At 50.4% G+C, this 20642-nt stretch overlaps 1 protein-coding gene across 1 annotated transcript in view; it reads right to left on the bottom strand.

Annotated features, from left to right (window-relative positions):
• ECH1 (enoyl-CoA hydratase 1) overlaps window positions 1-20642 on the bottom strand; it is a 37465-nt gene that overhangs the window by 10224 nt on the left and 6599 nt on the right. Inside the window, exon 7 of the mRNA XM_088477164.1 lies at window positions 5404-5474. Within this exon, the coding sequence (XP_088333290.1) occupies window positions 5404-5474 (71 nt within the window). The remainder of the gene's footprint in view (window positions 1-5403; window positions 5475-20642) is intronic.

Below are 20642 nucleotides of genomic sequence, written 5' to 3'. Positions count from 1 at the left end.
ATGTCACGGCACGTACCAGCTCCATTACTCACATCGGGTATATGGGCAGCTGACATAGCAATCAGCCAACACACTGGGGTAAAAAGTAAAAGAGAACTAAACACACCAGTTATGTCTCTTGGTAATAAAGAAATTACCTTGGATGCAGGTCCTGTTATTTCGGTCTCTAATGCGGTTATGCACAATAAAGGGGCATTAGGGTGCAAAGGGGTGGCGGGTGCAAGGGTATCAGCAGTCAGGTACCATCCATTAGTGACTTACAGCTTTACGGGTCTATGTACAAGCCCCTAAGGCCGTGCTCTTAAAACCTTTTTTAAATGCTCGTTCACCTTCGGTTTTCATCATTTTTTTCTCATACCTCATGTCAGTTATTACGTATGATCACTTTGTAGCAAACATTCACGTAAATAGGTCTATAGGACGCAATACCCCTGGGAGATTACACCTACTAAAAATAAAATCCAATATTAGAAAAATGAAAAAGCATCCAACCCAATCCCAATGAACAATTTACCCCCCCAAAAATAGGTAAATCCATATAGGTAAATAATAAAATAACCTTTAAAATCACAGTCGGAGTAGAGTAGCTGAATAGATAATGAACTTTATGATGTGGAGTACAGCACCCAAGTCTCTGCCAGTGCAGTACTCCACATCATAAAGTTTATTATCTGTGAAGCTACTCGCCTCCGACTGTGATTTAAAGGTTATTTGTAACAATGTGATTAACCCGCTGATGAAGTCCTGTAATGGGATGAAACGCGTAGTGTGAACGGCACTTGATTAATGCCATTACAATTTGGTTCCCACTGTCAAGAGCTCACACCCATAGGGTGCGACAGAGGCTGGTGACATCTTCCTATTGAGGCCTGAACTCAGCACCCTAGGTTACAAAATTGATTTAAGCATGTTTTTTGAAAACATTGTCAAATTTGGTTTTAGGCGTAATAAATATTTTTAAATATTGTCTAATATTTGGTCTTTGGCCTACTTCTTGGGTGATTTTTCTTCTGGTGCAATGGTATATTTACAGATAACCATAAGGAATAATAATACCATCTTCAATTAACTTGCCTGATGGTCAATTTCGTGAACTAACCCCATTTTGGTGAATTATTCAAGAAACATCTTGAAGAATTCAAGTTCTGAGAGAATTTCTTCATTCATCACCAACAAAATTTCATTATTCGAATTCTGAGCAGTATGGTTAATATTTGATTGATTAAATGTCAATTATTATAATTAGCGCCCTCCCTACTTGTGTGTGTGTGTGTATATATATATATATATATATATATATATATATATATTTTTAGCAATCAGTAAATTCTGATCGTCGCTAAGGTAAGTATAAACTAACCTAACCCCCTAACCCTCCTTAGGGGTGCCTAACCCTAACCTCCCCCCAAGTGCCTAACCCTAAGCCCCCCCTTCCCCGCTGCCTAACCCTAGGTCCCCCCCGGGGGTGCCTAACCCTCCCTCCCCCTAGCCTAACCCTAAGTCCCCCCCCGGGTGCCCTAAACCTAACCCTCTCCCCCCCGCGCGGCTGTCCGCTCGTGGCGCCCGGCATCCCTTCCATTGGGATGCCGGGCGCCGGTCTCCCGGCGTCGGGGAAATGACAGGCGTCTAGATATAGACTCCGGTCATTTATTCCACGCCGGGACAAAGCAGTCGGGAAGCCGGCTACCTGTCATTGGGCCCCTCCCAAAATGCCATGACTCACTGGTCAATTGGGACGGGGCGATTCTAATGGGATCACGTCATATTGGCTCCGCCTCCTCCAGACTGACCCGCGAATCGCGGCATATTCCAGCAAGGGGCGGGGCTTAAGAAGATGGTGATAGCTCTTTAGTCTGTCAGTGGGGTGTCTGGGTACTCAAAACCACCCACCCCCGTGTGCGCTAGTGTGTTCACCACTATGTCGCCGATGGTGATCTGGTGCTGCGTATAATGACAAAGGCAGCAAAAATCAGCGAAGCCAGAGACGCCACCTTCAGCGTTACCATAATTTCTCTGCACCGATCCAGCCGAAGACGGTGCACTGACCCTACTTACATCCACCTCCGAATCAGACCCTCTATCACAAAGGAAACCAGATCTCTCTAAGGGCCGTATTCACTTATCCGCGATAAGTCAGTTTCTGCAGAAAAGTATCGCGAGTGGTGTAATTTCGCCATGCGAAAAGTTTCCTCCGTATTAAATTCCGAAGAGTTTTCGCCGATGCGGAAACTCAATGCAATGGGACCTGCAAAAGAGTTTTGCCTATGAATACTGTAGGTGTCGAAAAAAAGTGCAGAATTGGGGTTTTGGGGTGCAAAGCTGCAGGAACCCTCCTTGCACCCTGGGGACAGTCCCCAAAGGTAAACTGCGTTAAAAAAAAAAAAAAGTTTAAAAAAAAAAAAAAAGTTTAAAAAAAAAAAAAAAGTCTTTAGATCACCCCAAAAAATTAATTTCGTTTTGGGGGGCGAAAAAGTCAATAGTTGGTGGACAAACTTACAAAGTAGCGAAATAGACTCCAGGGGGGTCCCAAGTATGCCCCAGGTGTTTTTAAATTTGCAGGTGCTTGTGGCAGGTGGGTTTTTAAAACTACACTTTAGCAACTTAAAAATATGCTAGCCCCCATTTTCAGGTACCCCAAATTTGCTGGGACTATTTATTTTGAGCCTAAAAAACTGCTAAATGCTATTCTTCACCACTTATGCAAAGACGTGAATAGCAGCTATTGAGAGCATTTAAGTACCCCAAATACCTTCAGCAGGCCTATTTGAGGGTATCTAGAGTGAACCCCAATGTCAGTGCATCATTTGGGGGGTGTCAGGCTAATTTCCCCAAATCTGACAACACTTTTCGCATGTTACAGTTTCGCCGGCTCCCGTTTTCGCCGATTTCTAATTGAATACAGCGAAAAGCGTGCACGCACGCGTTACTTTTTCACATTGAAAGGAGGCTAAAAGTCCAGCATGCGATAAAGTACGGGACTTTTCGTCGGGAATTGAAAATGCCCCTAAGATAGAAGAGCCTAAATTATTAAATATCGATGGGCACGATTCTATTCAACGCGAAGTGATTAGCGCCGGGGAATCAGCTCCCGGAGCTATTCAATTCATTTGCGCTGCTAAGCCAAACTAAGGATTTCTTCTCGCATCACCCCCCCCCCCCTGCGAGCAGATATCCGACAAAAGTCCAGGTGCGATGCTGTTTTCTGCCCTTAGCGCCGGGAAAACAGCATCGCGACGGGAAGTTTAGTTGGAGAATGCCCATTCTCGCACCTAATCACCTTATAAGGCGCGAGAACGAGACTTCCACGACCTAACTTCTCGCAGAATTGAATAGCTTTGCGTTTAATTGAATCGTGCCCTAGGTCACCCTAGTAGGATATAGAGCTGCATTTCCTAAACACCCAGAAAAAATAATTGGCAGAGAGATCAGGCTTCGGGCAAAACAGAATCCTGCTAAAGCCCTTCAGCATTGGGCACAATCCCTGATTGAATCCTAGATTCAATGCATCTGTAACTGCAAGTACACTACGACCGCACGTCCCTAGAACACTCCGTACACAGGGCCGGATTCAGAACAGATCACAAGTTCAGCTAGACGCGCATTGAGCGATTGTGTGCCATTACGCATGCTTATTAGCCACACTGCGCGTGCGCTGGAATCGCAATGCGATTACGGACGCACAGAGGAACCCATAGCAGAGTGAGCGACAGGAAGTCAGCGTTTGGGGGGTGGTGACGTGGAGGAGTGGTCGGAGAATTGCCGGTGTGCATGTCCGTTTGAACGCAGTTTCCTGAGCGTGCATAAATTAGCTACTGCGATTGCATACGCAGCATGAGAGCCCTCTGCGTGCGAGGAGACTAGCCGCGTCTGCGGCTGGTCAGACCTGCTGTAAATGCTTTGCGAGTGGCTGTTGTGCATTGATGGTACCGATGTTTATGCAGAAAAGCGAGATTGGACAGCTATCAGAGAGCAGCAGTGTCGCCGTCTTTACGCCGACTAAGCTTAGGCAGGAATTAGCATATCAGCAGCTGCGATCCATACTGAATCAGGACCACAGTTTGCCGATCTGGAAACAGGACACAGATGCAGATTTTGCTAAATCAGTTTAGAATGGTTGATTATTCCCCATTTCGAAGCTTTTTATGGAAATTAATTCTATTAACAGCCACAATAATATTGTTTGCCAGTGAATATTCATAAGCTTTACTTGGTATACTGTGACTTGTTGGGAAGGAGTGTAGAAACAGGATGTTACTATTCACAAGCTGTAGGCTAAACAATGTATAACAGATATTGTGCATGTACAGTATACCGATCTTACCCCTTAAGTAGAAATGTTCAAGTAAAAACAATGCATATATATAATATATATATATATATATATCCCCTCCCCTTTAGAATGTAAGCTCTTACGAGCAGGGCCCTCTAACCTTGTATGCTTCTCCTTACTTTACTTTCATCCACTTCTTACTCCACACTAGGGCACCTAACACTTGGTTGCTTATATGTCTTGCATTGTATTGTATTGTATTGTACTGTAAGTCGCTGGTCATCTATTTGTTCAAGTACTTTGTAAGGCGCTGCAGAGCACTTGTGGCGCCATATAAATGAGAATAATAATAATATAAAATCACAAATAAGCACAGACGGTGTAATGCTTAGCGTTACTGCCTCACAGCACTGAGGTCATGGGTTTGATTCCCACCACGGCCCTAACTGTGTGGAGTTTGTATATTCTCCCTGTGCTTGCGTAGGTTTCCTCCGGGTACTCCGGTTTCCTCCCACACTCCAAAAATATCCTGGTAGGTTAATTGGCTTCCCTCAAAATTGACCATAGTGTGTATGTTTACGAGCATGTGGTAGGGAATATAGATTGTAAGCTCCACTGAGGCAGGGACAGATGTGAGTGGCCAAATATGCTCTGTAAAGCACTGCGGAATATGTGTGCGCTATATAAATAACTGCTAATAAAATAAAATGAGCAATTAACATATTGCATGAACAAAGATTTGTCTCCACCTAGTGGTGGAAAAATGAAATGCTCTATACAAATAACTTTCACAACCTCTGAGGATATTACACAATAAATAGCCAAAGAATAAGGGCTGGGGATATGCCAGTACGATGCAGAGCCCCACAGCTGAACGCTCTGGCACCTCTACAACCTCCCTGTAATCTATGGCACCTATTCAAACCGCCCCGCCCTCACTCCCCAAATAATGGCCAGTATAATAGGCGAGTTCACTAAGGAATTCAGGCCCAACACACTAAGGGCAGAAGAGAACTTCCTGTGTCCTTTTAAATCTAAAACCACCGAAGACTCAGCAGCTTTGAAAAAGGCTGCATACTAACTTTAGTCCCTACACGACTTACATCCACTGGCATCTTAACTTTCACACATACCTTTTGCTCCCAATGATGTGCGGCAGACGCTGCAAGGTTCCTACATCGGCCGCAAGACCCACGTCCACCTCCTTTAAAAAAAAAAAAAAAGACAGACATGATTTGTTGGGTACAGCTGGATTTAACATCAGGCACCCTACACCTGTGCCTTCGGGTAGTACAAGGGGACAGGCTGCTCGGTGATCGCACAGTGCAGATCCATCATACTATTTCTTGCCAAAAACAAATGAACTTATGGTAGAAGAAAAACTTAAATGGATGTTGGGAAATATTATGTTGTTAACTGGCTGTGGGGTAGGCACAGTTGTGCTGCAGGCCTTTGGCTGCTGGTGAATAACATTTTTAAGTGTATAATTATTGCACTTTAAATTTCTGACCAAATTTTGCCGTTATACCGGCGTTATTAGATGATTTTCATCTGATATTGACTATGAATTGACACCTTTTCTCTTCTTCACCGGCAGATAATCTAAAATCCATCATTGCTGCTGAACATCTCATTCAGAACCATTTGCACAGTGTATAGTATATTAGGTAATCTAAGATCCATCATTGCTGCAGAACATCTCATTCTGAACTATTTGCACAGTGTATAGTATATTAGGTAATCTGAGATATTCTGCAGCAATGCTGGATCTTAATCTGAACCATTTGCACATTGTATAGATAACTAGACCTAGCTCTTCTTAGCTATGTGGTATTCCTTGTTTGTTTGCGTTAGTACATTTATTGCTAGTCATATTAGTGGGAGAGTAATACGATTGATTGTAATCATTGCATACACATGCCAACAATCACTATTTAAGTTTCATTTTGGGCTGCAGGCCTTGGCTGCTGGTGCATAACATTTACAAGTGCATAATTTCATTTTGGCATTATACTGAAGTTAAACAGAAGAACACTAACTTCAAACCATTCTAAAACCAGAACATTTGGACAAAGTATAATCAAGAAATGTAAGTTCACAATCTCTTCACTACAAGCAACTGCTGTCTGCATAACCTGGACATTCATCACTGGACTCTGGGCCTGATTCAGAGGCGCTCGCAAAAAGCGAGCGCTCGCTCTGAATCAGGGCGGTTGTTTCTTTTTTCTTGTTCGGCCTCCCGGCCCTCACTAAGCTGTGGGTGCCCACCCACAGCTTTAGCGGGCGGCAAGGTGGTGATGGTCGCGACCATCGTGCTTGCGACGAGACCCTTGTGGTAGGGTCTCGTTCCTGCGAGCCCCAGTGAACTTCCTGCTCTAATAGAACAGGAAGTTTACTACTGACATCACGTGTGATGTCAGTAGGACCGCCCCCAAACGGGAGGCGTTCCACACCTCCGTTTGGCCAGCCACCGCCCCCTCCCCTCCTACAAAGCAGGGAGAGCTGTCGATCAACATCGACAGCCGCCCCGTTTGTAGCGAGCCCCGAAGTGAGTGAAGTTCTCACTCGCTCCGGGGGTCGCGCAAGCGCAGTGTACGCACTGCCCGGCCATCGACCCGCTTGTGAGCGCAATGCGCTCGCGAGTGGGTCTGAATCAGGCCCTCTGTTTGCTCACTATAAGAATTAACACTTTACTTGCTAATATTTGTGCTGGCTCTCTGGTTTCACAAACACTTCAAAGACTACTCTATTCTGTGCCAATTTCAGTCTCTCTCATATACCCTTTTTACACCAGAGCTAAAACCTGGTTTATTGCAGGGTTAACCCGGGTAGCTCCTTGGTCTAAATAGGGACAGGTTTGGATTCCCGGGTCGAGTGACCCGGCAATCCAACCCAGGTCACTTGCAGGGTTTAATGCAGGAATGATCCGTGAAACCCTGCAGTGTAAACGGCACGATCCGGGTCACGATGACCTGGAGTGCGCCGCATGCCGGCCAATTGGCCGGCTTCAGTGGAGCTTGGAGATGACGTAATCTCCAAGCGCCCACTTCCACGCCGGAAGGGCCGGGTCACTGCAGACCCGGCTCCGGTGTGAACGGCGCCGACTCGGGAATATCTTGGGTTGGCGCCGGCTAAATTTCGGGTCTGATCCAGTTTGGAACCCAGTACCAACCTCCGGGTCAGAGCCAGAATTTAGGTATAAAAGCGGCATTAGAAATAATGTCTTCCTACCTTAGTTATTTGCCTAGCCTGTCATTTATCTTGTAATACATTTACTCACCATCAGAGCCGGCCCTAGCCAATTTGGTGCCCTAGGCAAAATTTTGGCTGGTGCCCCCTAGCAGATAATCCCACCAGCAAATATATTATATATAGAGACCTGTATGACGTGGCTGTCGCAGGGCCAGCCAAGCTTAATTTTGTTGGTAAGCGGAAAAAGATTTTGGTACCCCTTAATGAATAAACCCTTATATTTATCTGTTCAGATCACATTTTGGCATGCATAGCCAATATAAATAGTTGTGCAGTTAGTAATAATCTTTTTCTAGGTGGAATAGTAATATAAATTTGGGCTCCCTTTTCAAAAGTGTTCCATTACCATACAGAATCCTTAGTAATAAAATACAATGGCCCCCAACAGGAAAAAATAAAACACATTAGCCCACATAGGAAAAAAATAACCAAACACAGTGGGCCAATAATAAAAAAAATAAATAAAAAAAACACATTTGCCCCGATATGATAAACAAACAAATACATATACACCCACAGAAAAAATATGAGATATGGTAAGAACTTACCTTTGTTATCTCTATTTCTACGAAGTCCATAGGGTTCCACAGGATACCTTGGGGTATAGGTGTGATGTCAGTCATCGGGCACCATAGAGTTAAGCTTTCAGCCTCCCAGGATGCACTAGGGTCCCCCTCCTATACCCCGCCCCCGAGCCAAGGCACCTCAGTTAGTTACCAAGCCATAGGCCGGAGGAGGAGAAGGAAGAGAGAGAAAAAAAGATCTGGACACACACAAGAATCACATTCTCACCAGAGGGAGACGGATAAATCGGTGACCAGAGTAAAGCCCATCTGCAGCACAGGTGCGACAGGGCGGGAGTCCTGTGGAACCCTATGGACTTCGTAGAAATAGAGATAACAAGGGTAAGTTCTTACCATATCTCATATTTTCTACTTCAGGGTCCATAGGGTATCCACAGGATACCTTGGGGATGTCCCAAAGCAGTATCCTTTAAGGGTTGGGACGCTCCTGTGCTGAAAGGAGAATCCGCCGCCCGAAGGAAGCATCCTGAGAGGCGAAGGTGTCAAACCTGTTATACCTCACGAAGGTATGGACAGAGGACCACGTAGCAGCCCTGCAAATCTGGACTGCAGAGGCACCACGTCGAGCTGCCCACGAAGGACCCACAGACCGAGTGGAATGAGCCTTCAAAGAAGGAGGAACCGGCAGACCTTCATGAAGATAAGCTTCAGAAATAGCCATACGGATCCAGGCTGCCAAAGTTTGCTTTGAAGCAGGCCAACCCTTTTTACGGAAGCCATAGAGGACAAACAAGGCGTCCGACTTCCTAAACGAAGAAGTGCGGTCAACATAAGTCCTTAAGGCCCGCACAACATCCAAAGTGGCCTCACCCACTGAAAGACCAGGTGAGTTAAAGGCTTGAACAACTATTTCCTCGTTAACATGAAACTGGGAAACAACTTTGGGAAGAAATTCAGGCCGAGTGCGGAGCACTGCCCTGTTCCCATGAAAAATCAAGAAAGGGGGTCTACAAGAGAGGGCCCCTAAATCAGAAACACGTCTGTTAGCCATTTAAGATCCACTGAGCCCAGTGGTTCAAACGGCGTTCCCTGGAGAGCCCTCAGGACCACAGCCAAGTCCCAAGGCGCCACAGGTGGAACAAAGGGCGGCTGAATGCGGAGAACACCTTGCAGAAAGGTGCGCACATCCGGGATTGTAGCAATCCTACGATGAAACCAGACAGACAGGGCCGAAACCTGTACCTTCAAAGAAGCAAGGCGAAGCCCATGATCTAGTCCCGCTTGTAGGAAGGCAAGTATCCTAGACAGACGAAACTCCCGCGGTGCATAACCTCTCGGTCGACACCATTGGAAGAACGTATGCCACACGCGATGGTATATCCTCGCGGACGACGGTTTCCGAGCTCGCAACATGGTACGCACCACAGAGCTGGAAAACCCCCTGGACCTCAACATGGCTGTCTCAACAGCCACGGCGTCAAAGACAGCCGAGCCAGGTCCGGGTGAAGACAAGGACCCTGCGACAGAAGGTCCGGTCGTAGCGGCAACCGCAGAGGACTGTCCACGGACAGACCCTGAAGGTCTGAGAACCGTTGCCGTCTGGGCCACGCGGGAGCTATCAACAGGAGCGTCCCTCCTTCCTGTTTGAATTTCCGGTTTACCCGTGGAAGAAGGGAAACAGGTATGCGAACAAGAACGTCCACCGGACGGAGCATCCACCAGAGACGCCTCTTCGTCTCTTGTGCGAAACCCGTACACCGGCAACTTGTTGTTGTGCCAGGACGCCATGAGCTCGATCTCTGGAAGACCCCACCTGTCCACCAGCAGTCGAAAAACGTCCGGGTGCAGGGACCATTCCCCCGGATGAACGTCCTGGCGACTTAGAAAGTCCGCCTCCCAATTTAGCACTCCCGGGATGAAGACCGCTGATATGGCCGGAAGATTGCGCTCCGCCCATACCAGGATCTGAGACACCTCTACGAGAGCCGCCTGACTTCGGGTTCCTCCTTGCCTGTTTATGTAGGCCACGGTGGTAGCGTTGTCCGACTGGACCTGTACCGGACGACCCTGGAGAACCCGATGTGCCTGCTGGAGAGCATTGAAGACCGCACAGAGTTCCAAGATATTTATTGGAAGCTCCGCTTCTGTCGGCGTCCACCTGCCCTGGAACAAGTGTGGACCCGAAACTGCTCCCCAGCCCCGAAGACTGGCGTCCGTTGTCAACAGGACCCAATTTGGTACCCAGAACGGACGTCCCTTGCTGAGATGGGTCGTCTGCAACCACCAGGCAAGGGACAGGCGAACCTCCGGGGTGAGCACTATCGTCTGGGACTTTAGAGACTGAGGCAGCCCGTTCCACTTGGACAGGATCAGGTGCTGCAGAGGTCTGGAGTGAAACTGGGCATATTCCACCATGTCGAACACCGACACCATGGAGCCCAGTAACCTCATCGCCGAGTGTAGAGACACCCGACGGCTGTGCAGACAACTGCGCACCCTCGATTGTAAAGTAGAGATCTTTTCCTCCGTCACAAAGATCCTTTGCTGTCCCGAGTCCAATAAGGCTCCGAGGTGCAGAATCCGCCGAGACGGGATTAGAGTGGACTTCTGCCAGTTGATTAACCAGCCGTGCCGTTGCAGCAGCGCAATGGTCAGGTCCAAGTGGCGTAGAAGGAGCTCTGGAGATCCTGCCACTAATAACAGGTCGTCCAAGTACGGCAACATGTGGACTCCCTGCAGCCGCAGAGAAGCCGCCATGACCGCCATCACCTTGGTGAATACACGCGGTGCTGTCACCAGGCCAAAAGGTAACGCCCGAAACTGAAAGTGGTCGCTGCGGATTGCAAACCTGAGGAACTGTTGATGGCGCAAAAGAATAGGGACATGCAGGTAAGCGTCCTGTATGTCCAATGACACCATGTAGTCCCCCGGTTCCAGCGCCAGAATGATGGACCGTAGGGTCTCCATCCGAAACGTCGGCAACCGCAAAGACTTGCTGAGAGCTTTGAGGTTGAGAATCGGACGATGCGACCCATTGGGTTTCTGCACCAAAAAAAGATTTGAATAGAAACCCTGGCCCCTCTGGGAGAATGGAACAGGCACTATAACTCCAGCCTGGAGCATAGTGTGCAAGACCTTCCGCAGCTCCGTGGCCTTGTTCCAGTCTGATGGTAGACCCATGGTGAAGAATCGAGCCGGGGGTCTGTGCCGGAAAGAGGGCGTACCCGTGGGAGACCACCTCGAGAACCCAAGAGTCTGTTGTGGTGACCGACCAACACAGGGCGAACTGCAGCAGGCGGCCTCCCACTTTGGGATCCCCCAACGGGAGGCCCGGACCGTCAGGCCGCAGGCTTGTCATCAGGATTAGGGGCCGGACGTCTGGTACTCCATGCCTGCTTCCGGGGCTTGGCCGATTTTTTGGGACCAGCCTGTCGGGGAAAAGACTGTGGTTTGGGCCTGCCCTGGGCCCTATAAGACCGAAAGGACGATGGTCCTGAACCAGAAGGAGCCACGGCCGACGGGAGACATGCCGATTTGGCTGCCGCCAGCGTGGCCACAATCTTGTCCAGATCTGGACCGAAGAGAACTTCTCCGTTAAAGGGCAACGCCTCCAAACCCTTTTTGGAGTCAGCGTCCGCCTTCCAGGATCGCAACCACAAGGTGCGACGAGCAGCCACCGCTGCTGAAGAAATTCGAGACACCAGTGTACTAATGTCTAAGGCCGCCTCATTGATATAAGTGGCCGAATCACGGAGATTACCAATCAACTCCGTTTGTTCGGCCGGACAGTCGGAATCAAAGGACGCCTCCAATGAATCCGCCCAGCGCTCCATCGCTCTGGCAACCCAGCAAATGGCTATAGCCGGCCGCGCTGCCCCCCCCGCAAGGGAATAAGCGGACTTCAGGCAGATCTCCACCTTGCGGTCCATAGCATCCTTAAGGGAGGACATGGATGGCATCGGCAATGTGGCACTACGGACAAGACGTGTCACATGAGAATCCATCTGTGGAGGGGATTCCCACTTAGCAAAATAATTATCCGCGAACGGATAAGCCACTGCCAGGCGCCTCTGCGGCTGGTATCGCTTGCCAGGCTGTTTCCACGTCTCCTCTAAATGGTCCATTAACTGACCCAAAAGAGGAAAGGCTGTGGCGTCACCCTTCACATCCTTAAAAAAGACATACTTGGATTTAGCAGCTGGGGGACCTTCGTCCTCAATCACCAAGGCTGTGCGGACTGCCCGAATAAGTCCAGGAATATATACCTTGGACCTAGCGTCAGCGTCCTTAGTATGGAGAGGTTCCTGATCGTAAGGATCAAGAATCTCCCCATCATCAGACGTCCCTTCGTCATCCTCATAAGGAGCCGACAGAGACGCCACCGGCCATTTATGTGGCCGCATCACAGTCTCCCCCTGTAACACATCCGACAAGTGCTGTACAGAACTTGTCAGGGAGTTAACCCACGCCGGGTCCTGAGAAACCGGGAGCAGGGAAATAGGGAGACTGTGGGGTACCACCAATTGTCTTGGGAAACCCTGCATGGGTGACGACACCACTGACTGCTGGGACAAACCCATCTGTGTAAACGCGGGCTGCGGAGCTAACTGGCCCACTAAGGTTGTAAGCGCCTGAGCGAAACAAGCCCAGGGCGGCTCCTGTACCGGTGCTGTAACCGTAATAGGCCGCGCCATTGACAAACACTGCCGGCAGAGGCCCTCCGCGCTACCCTCCCCCTCCGCTAAAGGTACTTTACACGTAGTACACTGTAGCCGGAGAGGAAAATCACTTTCAGACATGATGGTACTAAGTATGTGACCCCTCTCACCAATTGTATTTTAAAGAGGTGAGAGACCACCCTGCAGCACCGCACCGCAAGGGCTTAGCAGAAAGAACAGGGACAGTAATAAAGCTGACAGTCAGAATAGAAGATACAGGCAGCAGCGCTAGCACAGTCACATACAATGCAAAGAAAATCAATTCCTGCACTAACCAGCGCTGATAAATCAACTACACAGACACAGAGTCTGGTAGGACACAGCGCTGCATACACAGACCTGACCACAGCGGAGGAGAGGTATGCGGGGGGACCCAGACCACGATGTATCCGTCCAGGCTTCCAGCAGCGTTCACCATGCGTTCAGGAAGATGGCCGCCGAGGAGCAGAGAGGAGGCTGGCCTGGGGGAGAAGCGCTGCCACAGGGCCAGTCGGCAGAGTGCAGAGAGGGCTGTGTGCAGCGGGGGAGGCGCCGGCTGTGAGACAGGGAAGGCGCGCTCCCCTGGCATGCATTTAACCCCCGGGACGCCGCAGCGCTACCGCTCTGCTGCGGTCCGCTGTCCCAGGGGGGTAGTGGAAGCGCAGGTTCTTACCTGGCTCCACGCTGCAGCCAGTCCCCAGGGAGCCCCCTGCCTGGGGACTCTGGACCATGTAACAGCGGGGACCCACCGCGGGACCCCGCTGCTTACCTTGCTGTCCCCCTTGAATCCGGCCATGGTCCGGAACATCTGGGGTCACCGCTAGCTGTGACCCCAGATGCTCACCAGCATCCCCGGATCGGTACCGGCGTTCTGGTACCGGCGGGGGTGTAGGGAAGACAGCATGGACGTCAGGACTGACTGTCCATGCTGTACATCCAGATGTGCAGCCACAGCTGCATGCAGAAAAGCTTCAGGGGCTCTTCTTAGCCCCCACTCCAACAGGTGCACCCGACTCCGGCCGGGCACCAAACTAAACTGAGGTGCCTTGGCTTGGGGGCGGGGTATAGGAGGGGGACCCTAGTGCATCCTGGGAGGCTGAAAGCTTAACTCTATGGTGCCCGATGACTGATGTCACACCTATACCCCAAGGTATCCTGTGGATACCCTATGGACCCTGATGTAGAAAAACTACATTCTCACAGATAAGAACAAAAAATAAAAAACAGTACTTACACACACATACAGGCATATAGAGACATTACATATAAAGACACACAGAAGATGGAGGCTCTGGTCGATTAAACTGTGGTTGTATACATGGTGGGTGAAATGGTTGGTGAGTGAATGTGTGAGACAGTGGATGAGTAGAGGTGGTATGCAAAAAGCTCTTTGGACACATAGCCCTGTCTAGACTATCAATTACATAAAGCTGAACACCACCTCTCTCACATGCCCATCCCTTCAATTGAATGTTACGCCTTGCCACCAGATTTTCCCTCAAAATTCAAATCTGACCCACATGGCCCCAGGTTCCCCCTGACATGCCCCCTCTGCAGCCAGGTATTTCTCACCTATATGCCCTAAATACCCCCAGCATCTGCCACCCTCCAGAACTGTGTTTCCATCATGCCCACAAGAGCCCAAAATCCTCCCAACATCTGCCCCCTTGCGGATTGTTAACCACATGCCCCCCTCTGCCCTAAATGTCACTTTGTGCCCCAAAATAACCACAGCATCTGCTCCCCATATGCTCCCTGTGCCACATATACCCCCAGCATCTTTGGCAGAGGCAAGGGGGCGATGCCGCATTCAACCCTGGCCGGCGCCAGGAATCCGATGCTCCCTCTCAGCGCAGATCAGAGATGTGTCCCCAGCGGGACACATCTCCATACAGTACAATGCTGCTGCTGTTGGGACCATATACCTCTGCGAGGTGCAGAATCCGCTGAGACGGGATCAGAGTGGACTTCTGCCAGTTGATTAACCAGCCGTGCCGTTGCAGTACCGCAATGGTCAGGTCCAAGTGGCGTAGAAGGAGCTCCGGAGATCCTGCCACTAAGAGAAGGTCGTCCAAGTACGGCAACATGCGGACTCCCTGCAGCTGCAGGGAAGCCGCCATGACCGCCATCACCTTGGTGAAAACACGTGGTGCTGTCGCCAGGCCAAAAGGTAACGCCCGGAATTGAAAGTGGTCGCTGCGGATTGCAAACCTGAGGAACTGCTGATGGCGTAAAAGAATAGGGACATGCAGGTAAGCGTCCTGTATGTCCAATGACACCATGTAGTCCCCAGGTTCCAGCGCCAGAATGATGGACCGTAGGGTCTCCATCCGAAACTTCGATACCCGCAAAGACTTGTCGAGAGCTTTGAGGTTAAGTATCGGACGAAACGACCCATTGGGTTTCTGCACCAAAAAGAGATTGGAATAGAAACCCTGGCACTTCTGGGAGAATGGAACAGGCACTATAACTCCAGCCTGGAGCATAGTGTGCAAGACCTTTCGCAGCTCCGTGGCTTTGTTCCGGTCTGATGGCAGAAGAATCGAGACGGGGGTCTGTGCCGGAAGGAGAGGGCATACCCGTGGGAGACCACCTCGAGAACCCAAGTGTCTGTCGTGGTGACCGACCAACACCGGGTGAACTGCAGCAGGCGGCCTCCCACTTTGGGATCCCCAAAAGGGAGGCCCGGACCGTCAGGCGGCAGGCTTGTCATCTGGCTTAGGGGCCGGACGTCTGGTACTCCAGGCCTGCTTCCGGGGCTTGGCCGATTTTTTGGGGCCAGCCTGTCGGGGAAAGGACTGTGCTTTAGGCCTACCCTGGGCCCTATAAGGCCAAAAGGACGACGTACCTGAACCGGAAGGAACTGCAGCAGACGGGAGACATGCCGATTTGGCTGCCGCCAGCGTGGCTACAATTTTGTCCAGGTCCGGACCAAATAGAACTTCTCCATTAAAAGGCAACGCTTCCAAGCCCTTTTTGGAATCAGCGTCCGCCTTCCAAGATCGCAACCACAAGGTGCGACGAGCAGCTACAGCTGCCGAAGATATCCGAGACGCCAGGGTACTAATATCCAAGGTCGCTTCGTTGATATAAGTTGCCGAATCCCGGAGATTGCCGATCAACTCCGTCTGTTCAGCCGAACAGTAAGCCACCGCCAAACGCCTCTGCGGCTGGTATCGTTTGCCAGGCTGTTTCCACGCCTCCTCTAAATGGTCCACCAACTGACCCGAAAGAGGAAACACGGTGGCGTCACCCTTAACATCCTTAAAAAAGGCATATTTAGATTTAGACACCGGAGGAACTTCGTCACCAAAGCTGTGCGGACTGCCCGAATAAGTCCAGGAATATACACCTTGGACCTAGCGTCCGCCTCCTTAGTACGGAGAGGTTCCTGGTCGGAAAGATCCAGAATCTCCCCATCGTCAGACGTCAATTCGTCATCCTCATAAGGAGCAGACAGACGCCACCGGCCGCTTATGTGGCCGCAACACAGACTCCCCTTATAACACATCCGACAAGTGCTGTACAGAACTAATCAGGGAATTAACCCACGCCGGGTCCTGAGAGACCGAGAGGGGAGATAGGGAGACTGTGGGGTACCATCAATTGCCTCGGAAACCCTGCATGGGTGACGACACCACTGATTGCTGGGACAATCCCATCTGTGAGAACGCGGGCTGCGGAGCTAACTGACCCACCAAGGTTGTAAGCGCCTGAGCGAAACAAGCCCAGGGCGGCTCCTGTACCGGTGCTGTGACCGTAATTGGCCGCGCCAATAAAAAACACTGCCGGCATAGCCCCTCCGCTATAGGTACTTTACACGTAGTACACTGAAGCTGGAGAGGAAAGTCACTCTCAGACATGATGGTGGAAAGTATGTGACCCCTCTCACCAATACTTTTAGTATAGCGAGAGACCACCCTGCAGCACCGCAAGGGCTTTAGCAGAAAGAACAGGGATAGTGATAAGGCTGACAGTAAGAAAGTAAAAGTACAGGCAGCAGCGCTAGCACAGTCACATACAATGCATAGAAAAACGAATTCCTGCACTATCAGCGCTGATACTCAACTACACAGACACAGAGTCTGGTAGGACACAGCGCTGCATACACAGACCTGACCACAGCGGAGGAGAGGTATGCGGGGGGACCCAGACCACGATGCCTCCGATCATAGGCTTCCAGCAGCGTTCACCATGCGTTCTGAAGATGGCCACCGAGGAGCATAAAGGAGGCTGGCCTGGGGGAGGAGCACTGCCACAGGGCCAGTCGGCGTGTGCAGAGAGGGCTGTGTGGGTGAGGCGCCGGCTGTGAGACAGGGAAGGTGCGCTCCCCTGGCATGCATTTAACCCCTGGGACGCCGCAGCGCTACCGCTCTGCTGCGGTCCGCTGTCCCAGGGGGGTAGTGGAAGCGCAGGTTAATACCTGGCTCCACGCTGCAGCCAGTTCCCAGGGAGCCCCCTGCCTGGGAACTTAGGGCCATGTTCAGCAGGGTCCCACCGCAGGACCCCTGCTGCTTACCTGTAATCCCCCTTAAATCCGGCCATGGCCCAGAACATCTGGGGTCACCCCAGATGCTTACCAGCATCCCCGGATCGGTACCGGCGTTCTGGTACCGGCGGGGGTGTAGGAAAGACAGCATGGACGTCAGTACTGACAGGCCATGCTGTACTTCCAGATGTGCAGCCACAGCTGCAAAGAAGAAAACTTCAGGGGCTCTTCTAAGCCCCCCTCTAGCAGGTGCATCCGACTCCGGCCGGGCACCACACGAAACGGAGATGCCTTGGCTCGGGGGCGGGGTATAGGAGGGGGACCCTAGTGCATCCTGGGAGGCTGAAAGCTTAACTCTATGGTGCCCGATGCCTGACGTCATCACCTATACCCCAAGGTATCCTGTGGATACCCTATGGACCCTGAAGTAGAAATTATATAATATATATATATATATATATATATATATATACACACATACATATACACACACACACACACAACACCTGTATATACACAAATATTCATGTTCAATCAACTAAGCACTGCACTGCACTGGGGTTCTAGCATCAGCACCTACCTGCAGGTCCGTGCAGCTGTGATCATCGGTCAGGGTGCCCCTGTGATCACGTGGGGAGGCGCTTTTATGATCTTGGGCGGGGCTGTTGTAATAGCGGGAGGGGGTTACCACATGGAGGCTATTGTAATCGTAGAGAGGGGGGGGTACCCGCAGGGGGCTGTTGTGATCGTGGGGGGAGGGCTGTTGTGGTAGCGGCAGCAGGCACGGGGGTGGGTGGGCTGTTGTGATCACACAGGGGGTGTACCCGCGGCTGGGGGTGTTGTGATCATGGGGGGAGTTGGCGCTCTTGTGACCGTGGAGGGTGCACGCAATGTTCGGGCCGGCCCTCACCGTGACCACAGAGTCACCTGAGAGGCTGCACTGCCCGATTGGAGCTCCAATCGTTGCAGTGGGGGGGCGGGGGAGCTGCAGAGCCGAATGCCCCTAGGCATTCAAGTCGCCCCTAGGCATTGGTTTAGAATGCCTATGCCTAGGGCCGGCTCTGCTCACCATTAAATCTCCACTTTTCCTCCGCTCAATAATAAACTTTTGTAATAGTGCAGACACCTTTTCCTCCACTGTACTTTTACTGGCTTCTCTGCAAATCTCCTGCACATTCATACTTAATTCCTACATCTAGTTTTCCTCCCCCTATTCAACTCAGCCATACTATTACCATGTGTTCTTTCCTTTCCCCCTCCACTCATTGTCTACCTAATCCTCTGCTCTGCCCCCTTCTTCCACCTCTATCATTTCCACCTTGTCTCCTCCACCTCCTCCTTCCTTTATCTCCTCTCCTCTGTCTGCCTTTCTCCCTCTCCTTTTTCATTACTCCACTTTCATTCTCTTCTACCCCTCCTTTTTCCTACTACCCCACCACTAACCCCTCCCCTAAACTTCCTCCATGTCACCCCGCCACACCTCCATCCAAATCTCATTAAACTCTCCCCACCCCCACGTGGGGGTCCTTCTATCCCCAGGTTACTCCTACCAACTCCTACCCTCTGAACCATCCATTACTTTCTCTACATTTGAGGTTAATGCTATACACCTCTTCCAACCAGTACACCTGCGAGTAGCTGTCATCTACCTTCCCCCTGGTCCTCTTTCCAAATCCCTTGAAAACTTTGCTTCCTGGCTCCCTCACTTTCTCTCCTCTGACCCTCCCTCCATTATCCTAGGTGACTCAAATATTCCAATTGATATCCCCACAGAATCCTTTGCCTCCAAACTCATTACCCTCACATCTTCATTTGGTTTCTCCCAATGGACCTCCTCACCCTCCCATGTGAGTGGGCATTCGCTTGACCTGGTCTTCACTCACCGTTGTGATATTTCTAATTACTCCAATTCCCTATTCCCCCTCTCTGACCATCACCATCTCTCTTTTTAACCGAACCCGCTCTCCTTCCCCTCCTCTACCTCCTAAGGCCACCATCACTATGCGTATTGAGGCTATTGTCACCGTTTATTTTTCTTCCCTGCTTGACTCTTCTCTCCTCTATGCTCTCTCTCTCTCTCCTGCCCTGTACAAGCTGCTTCCCTATACAATGCCACTTCTGCTCTGGACTCTAATGCTCCGGCAATCACTTCTCACCCTCGCAGATCTACACCTCAACCCTGGCATTCCAAATGCACCAGATACCTGCAAAAGTGTTCACGAACCGTCGAGAGAGAGAGAGTGGAGAAGATCACGCTCTAAGGCAGATTTTCTCCATTTCAAATGTATGCTCTCATCCTACAGTGCTGCCATTTCCCTCTCTAAACAGTCATATTTCAAGAACCTCATCTCCTCCCTGTTCTCAAATCCCCAGTGTCTCTTTACCACCTTCAACTCCTCACTCTCTGCCCTTGACTTAGCTACCTACTTTTCATCTAAAATTGATTCCATACGTCAGGACAATATATCCCAACAGTCCCCAAGCTCTCCACCTCCTTTCCCGGATCACCTCTACCCATCCATTTTACAGACTCTGACATCCTTCTCCCTTGTATCTGGAGAGGAAGTCATGATATTCATCCGATCCTCCCCCATTCCAACCCCCCCCCTTAACATCTCCCGCTAACTCTCACCTTGTGCTTGTTCCCATCTTGCCCACATCTTCAATCTCTTCCACTCGCCCTTCTGCATTCAAACATGCCCTGGTCTCCCCCATTCTTAAAAAAACCTACCCTTGATCTCTCCAACTACCGTCCCATCTCTCTCCTCCCTTTTGCCTCCAAGCTGGAGCGTGTTGTTTACAACCACCTTACCACCTTCTTTCCTCCCACTCCCTCCTTGACCCTTTTCAGTCTGGCTTCTGTTCTCTCCACTCTACTGAAACTGCCCTCACAAGAGTCAGCAATGACCTCCTTGCCACTACTCTCTGCTCATACTCCTTGACTTCTCTGCTGCTTTTGACACTGTGGACCACCCTCTCCTGCTGCAAATCCTTCACTCCCTTGGTCTACGTGACACTGCCCTCTCCTGGCTGTCCTCCTACCTCTCTGACCCATCCATCTCTGTCTACTCTCATGACTCCTCTCTCTATCTCTTCCCCCCCCCCAGCCTCTTACAGTAGCTGTTCCCCAGGGTTCTGTTCTTGGACCCCTCCTATTCTCCCTCTATATGTCTTCTCTAGGTGAACTCATCAGCTCTTTTACCTCCATCATCATCTCTGTGCTGATAATACTCAGATCTACCTTTCCTCCCCCCCCTCTCTCCTCACTCATATCTCCAACTGTCTCTCTGCTATCTCTTCCTGGATGTCCCAGCAATTTCTTAAACTTAATATGTCCAAGACTGAGCTGATCATTTTCCCACCCTCCAACATAACCTCACCTCCCACTATTTCTTTATCATTGTTGGCAC

The sequence above is a fragment of the Taudactylus pleione genome, unplaced genomic scaffold (assembly GCF_031769625.1).
Source record: "Taudactylus pleione unplaced genomic scaffold, aTauple2 ptg000199l, whole genome shotgun sequence".
NCBI classification, from domain to species: Eukaryota; Metazoa; Chordata; class Amphibia; order Anura; family Myobatrachidae; genus Taudactylus; species Taudactylus pleione.
Note: the sequence above shows the minus strand (reverse complement) of the source record. Positions and strands in the feature narration are given on the sequence as shown.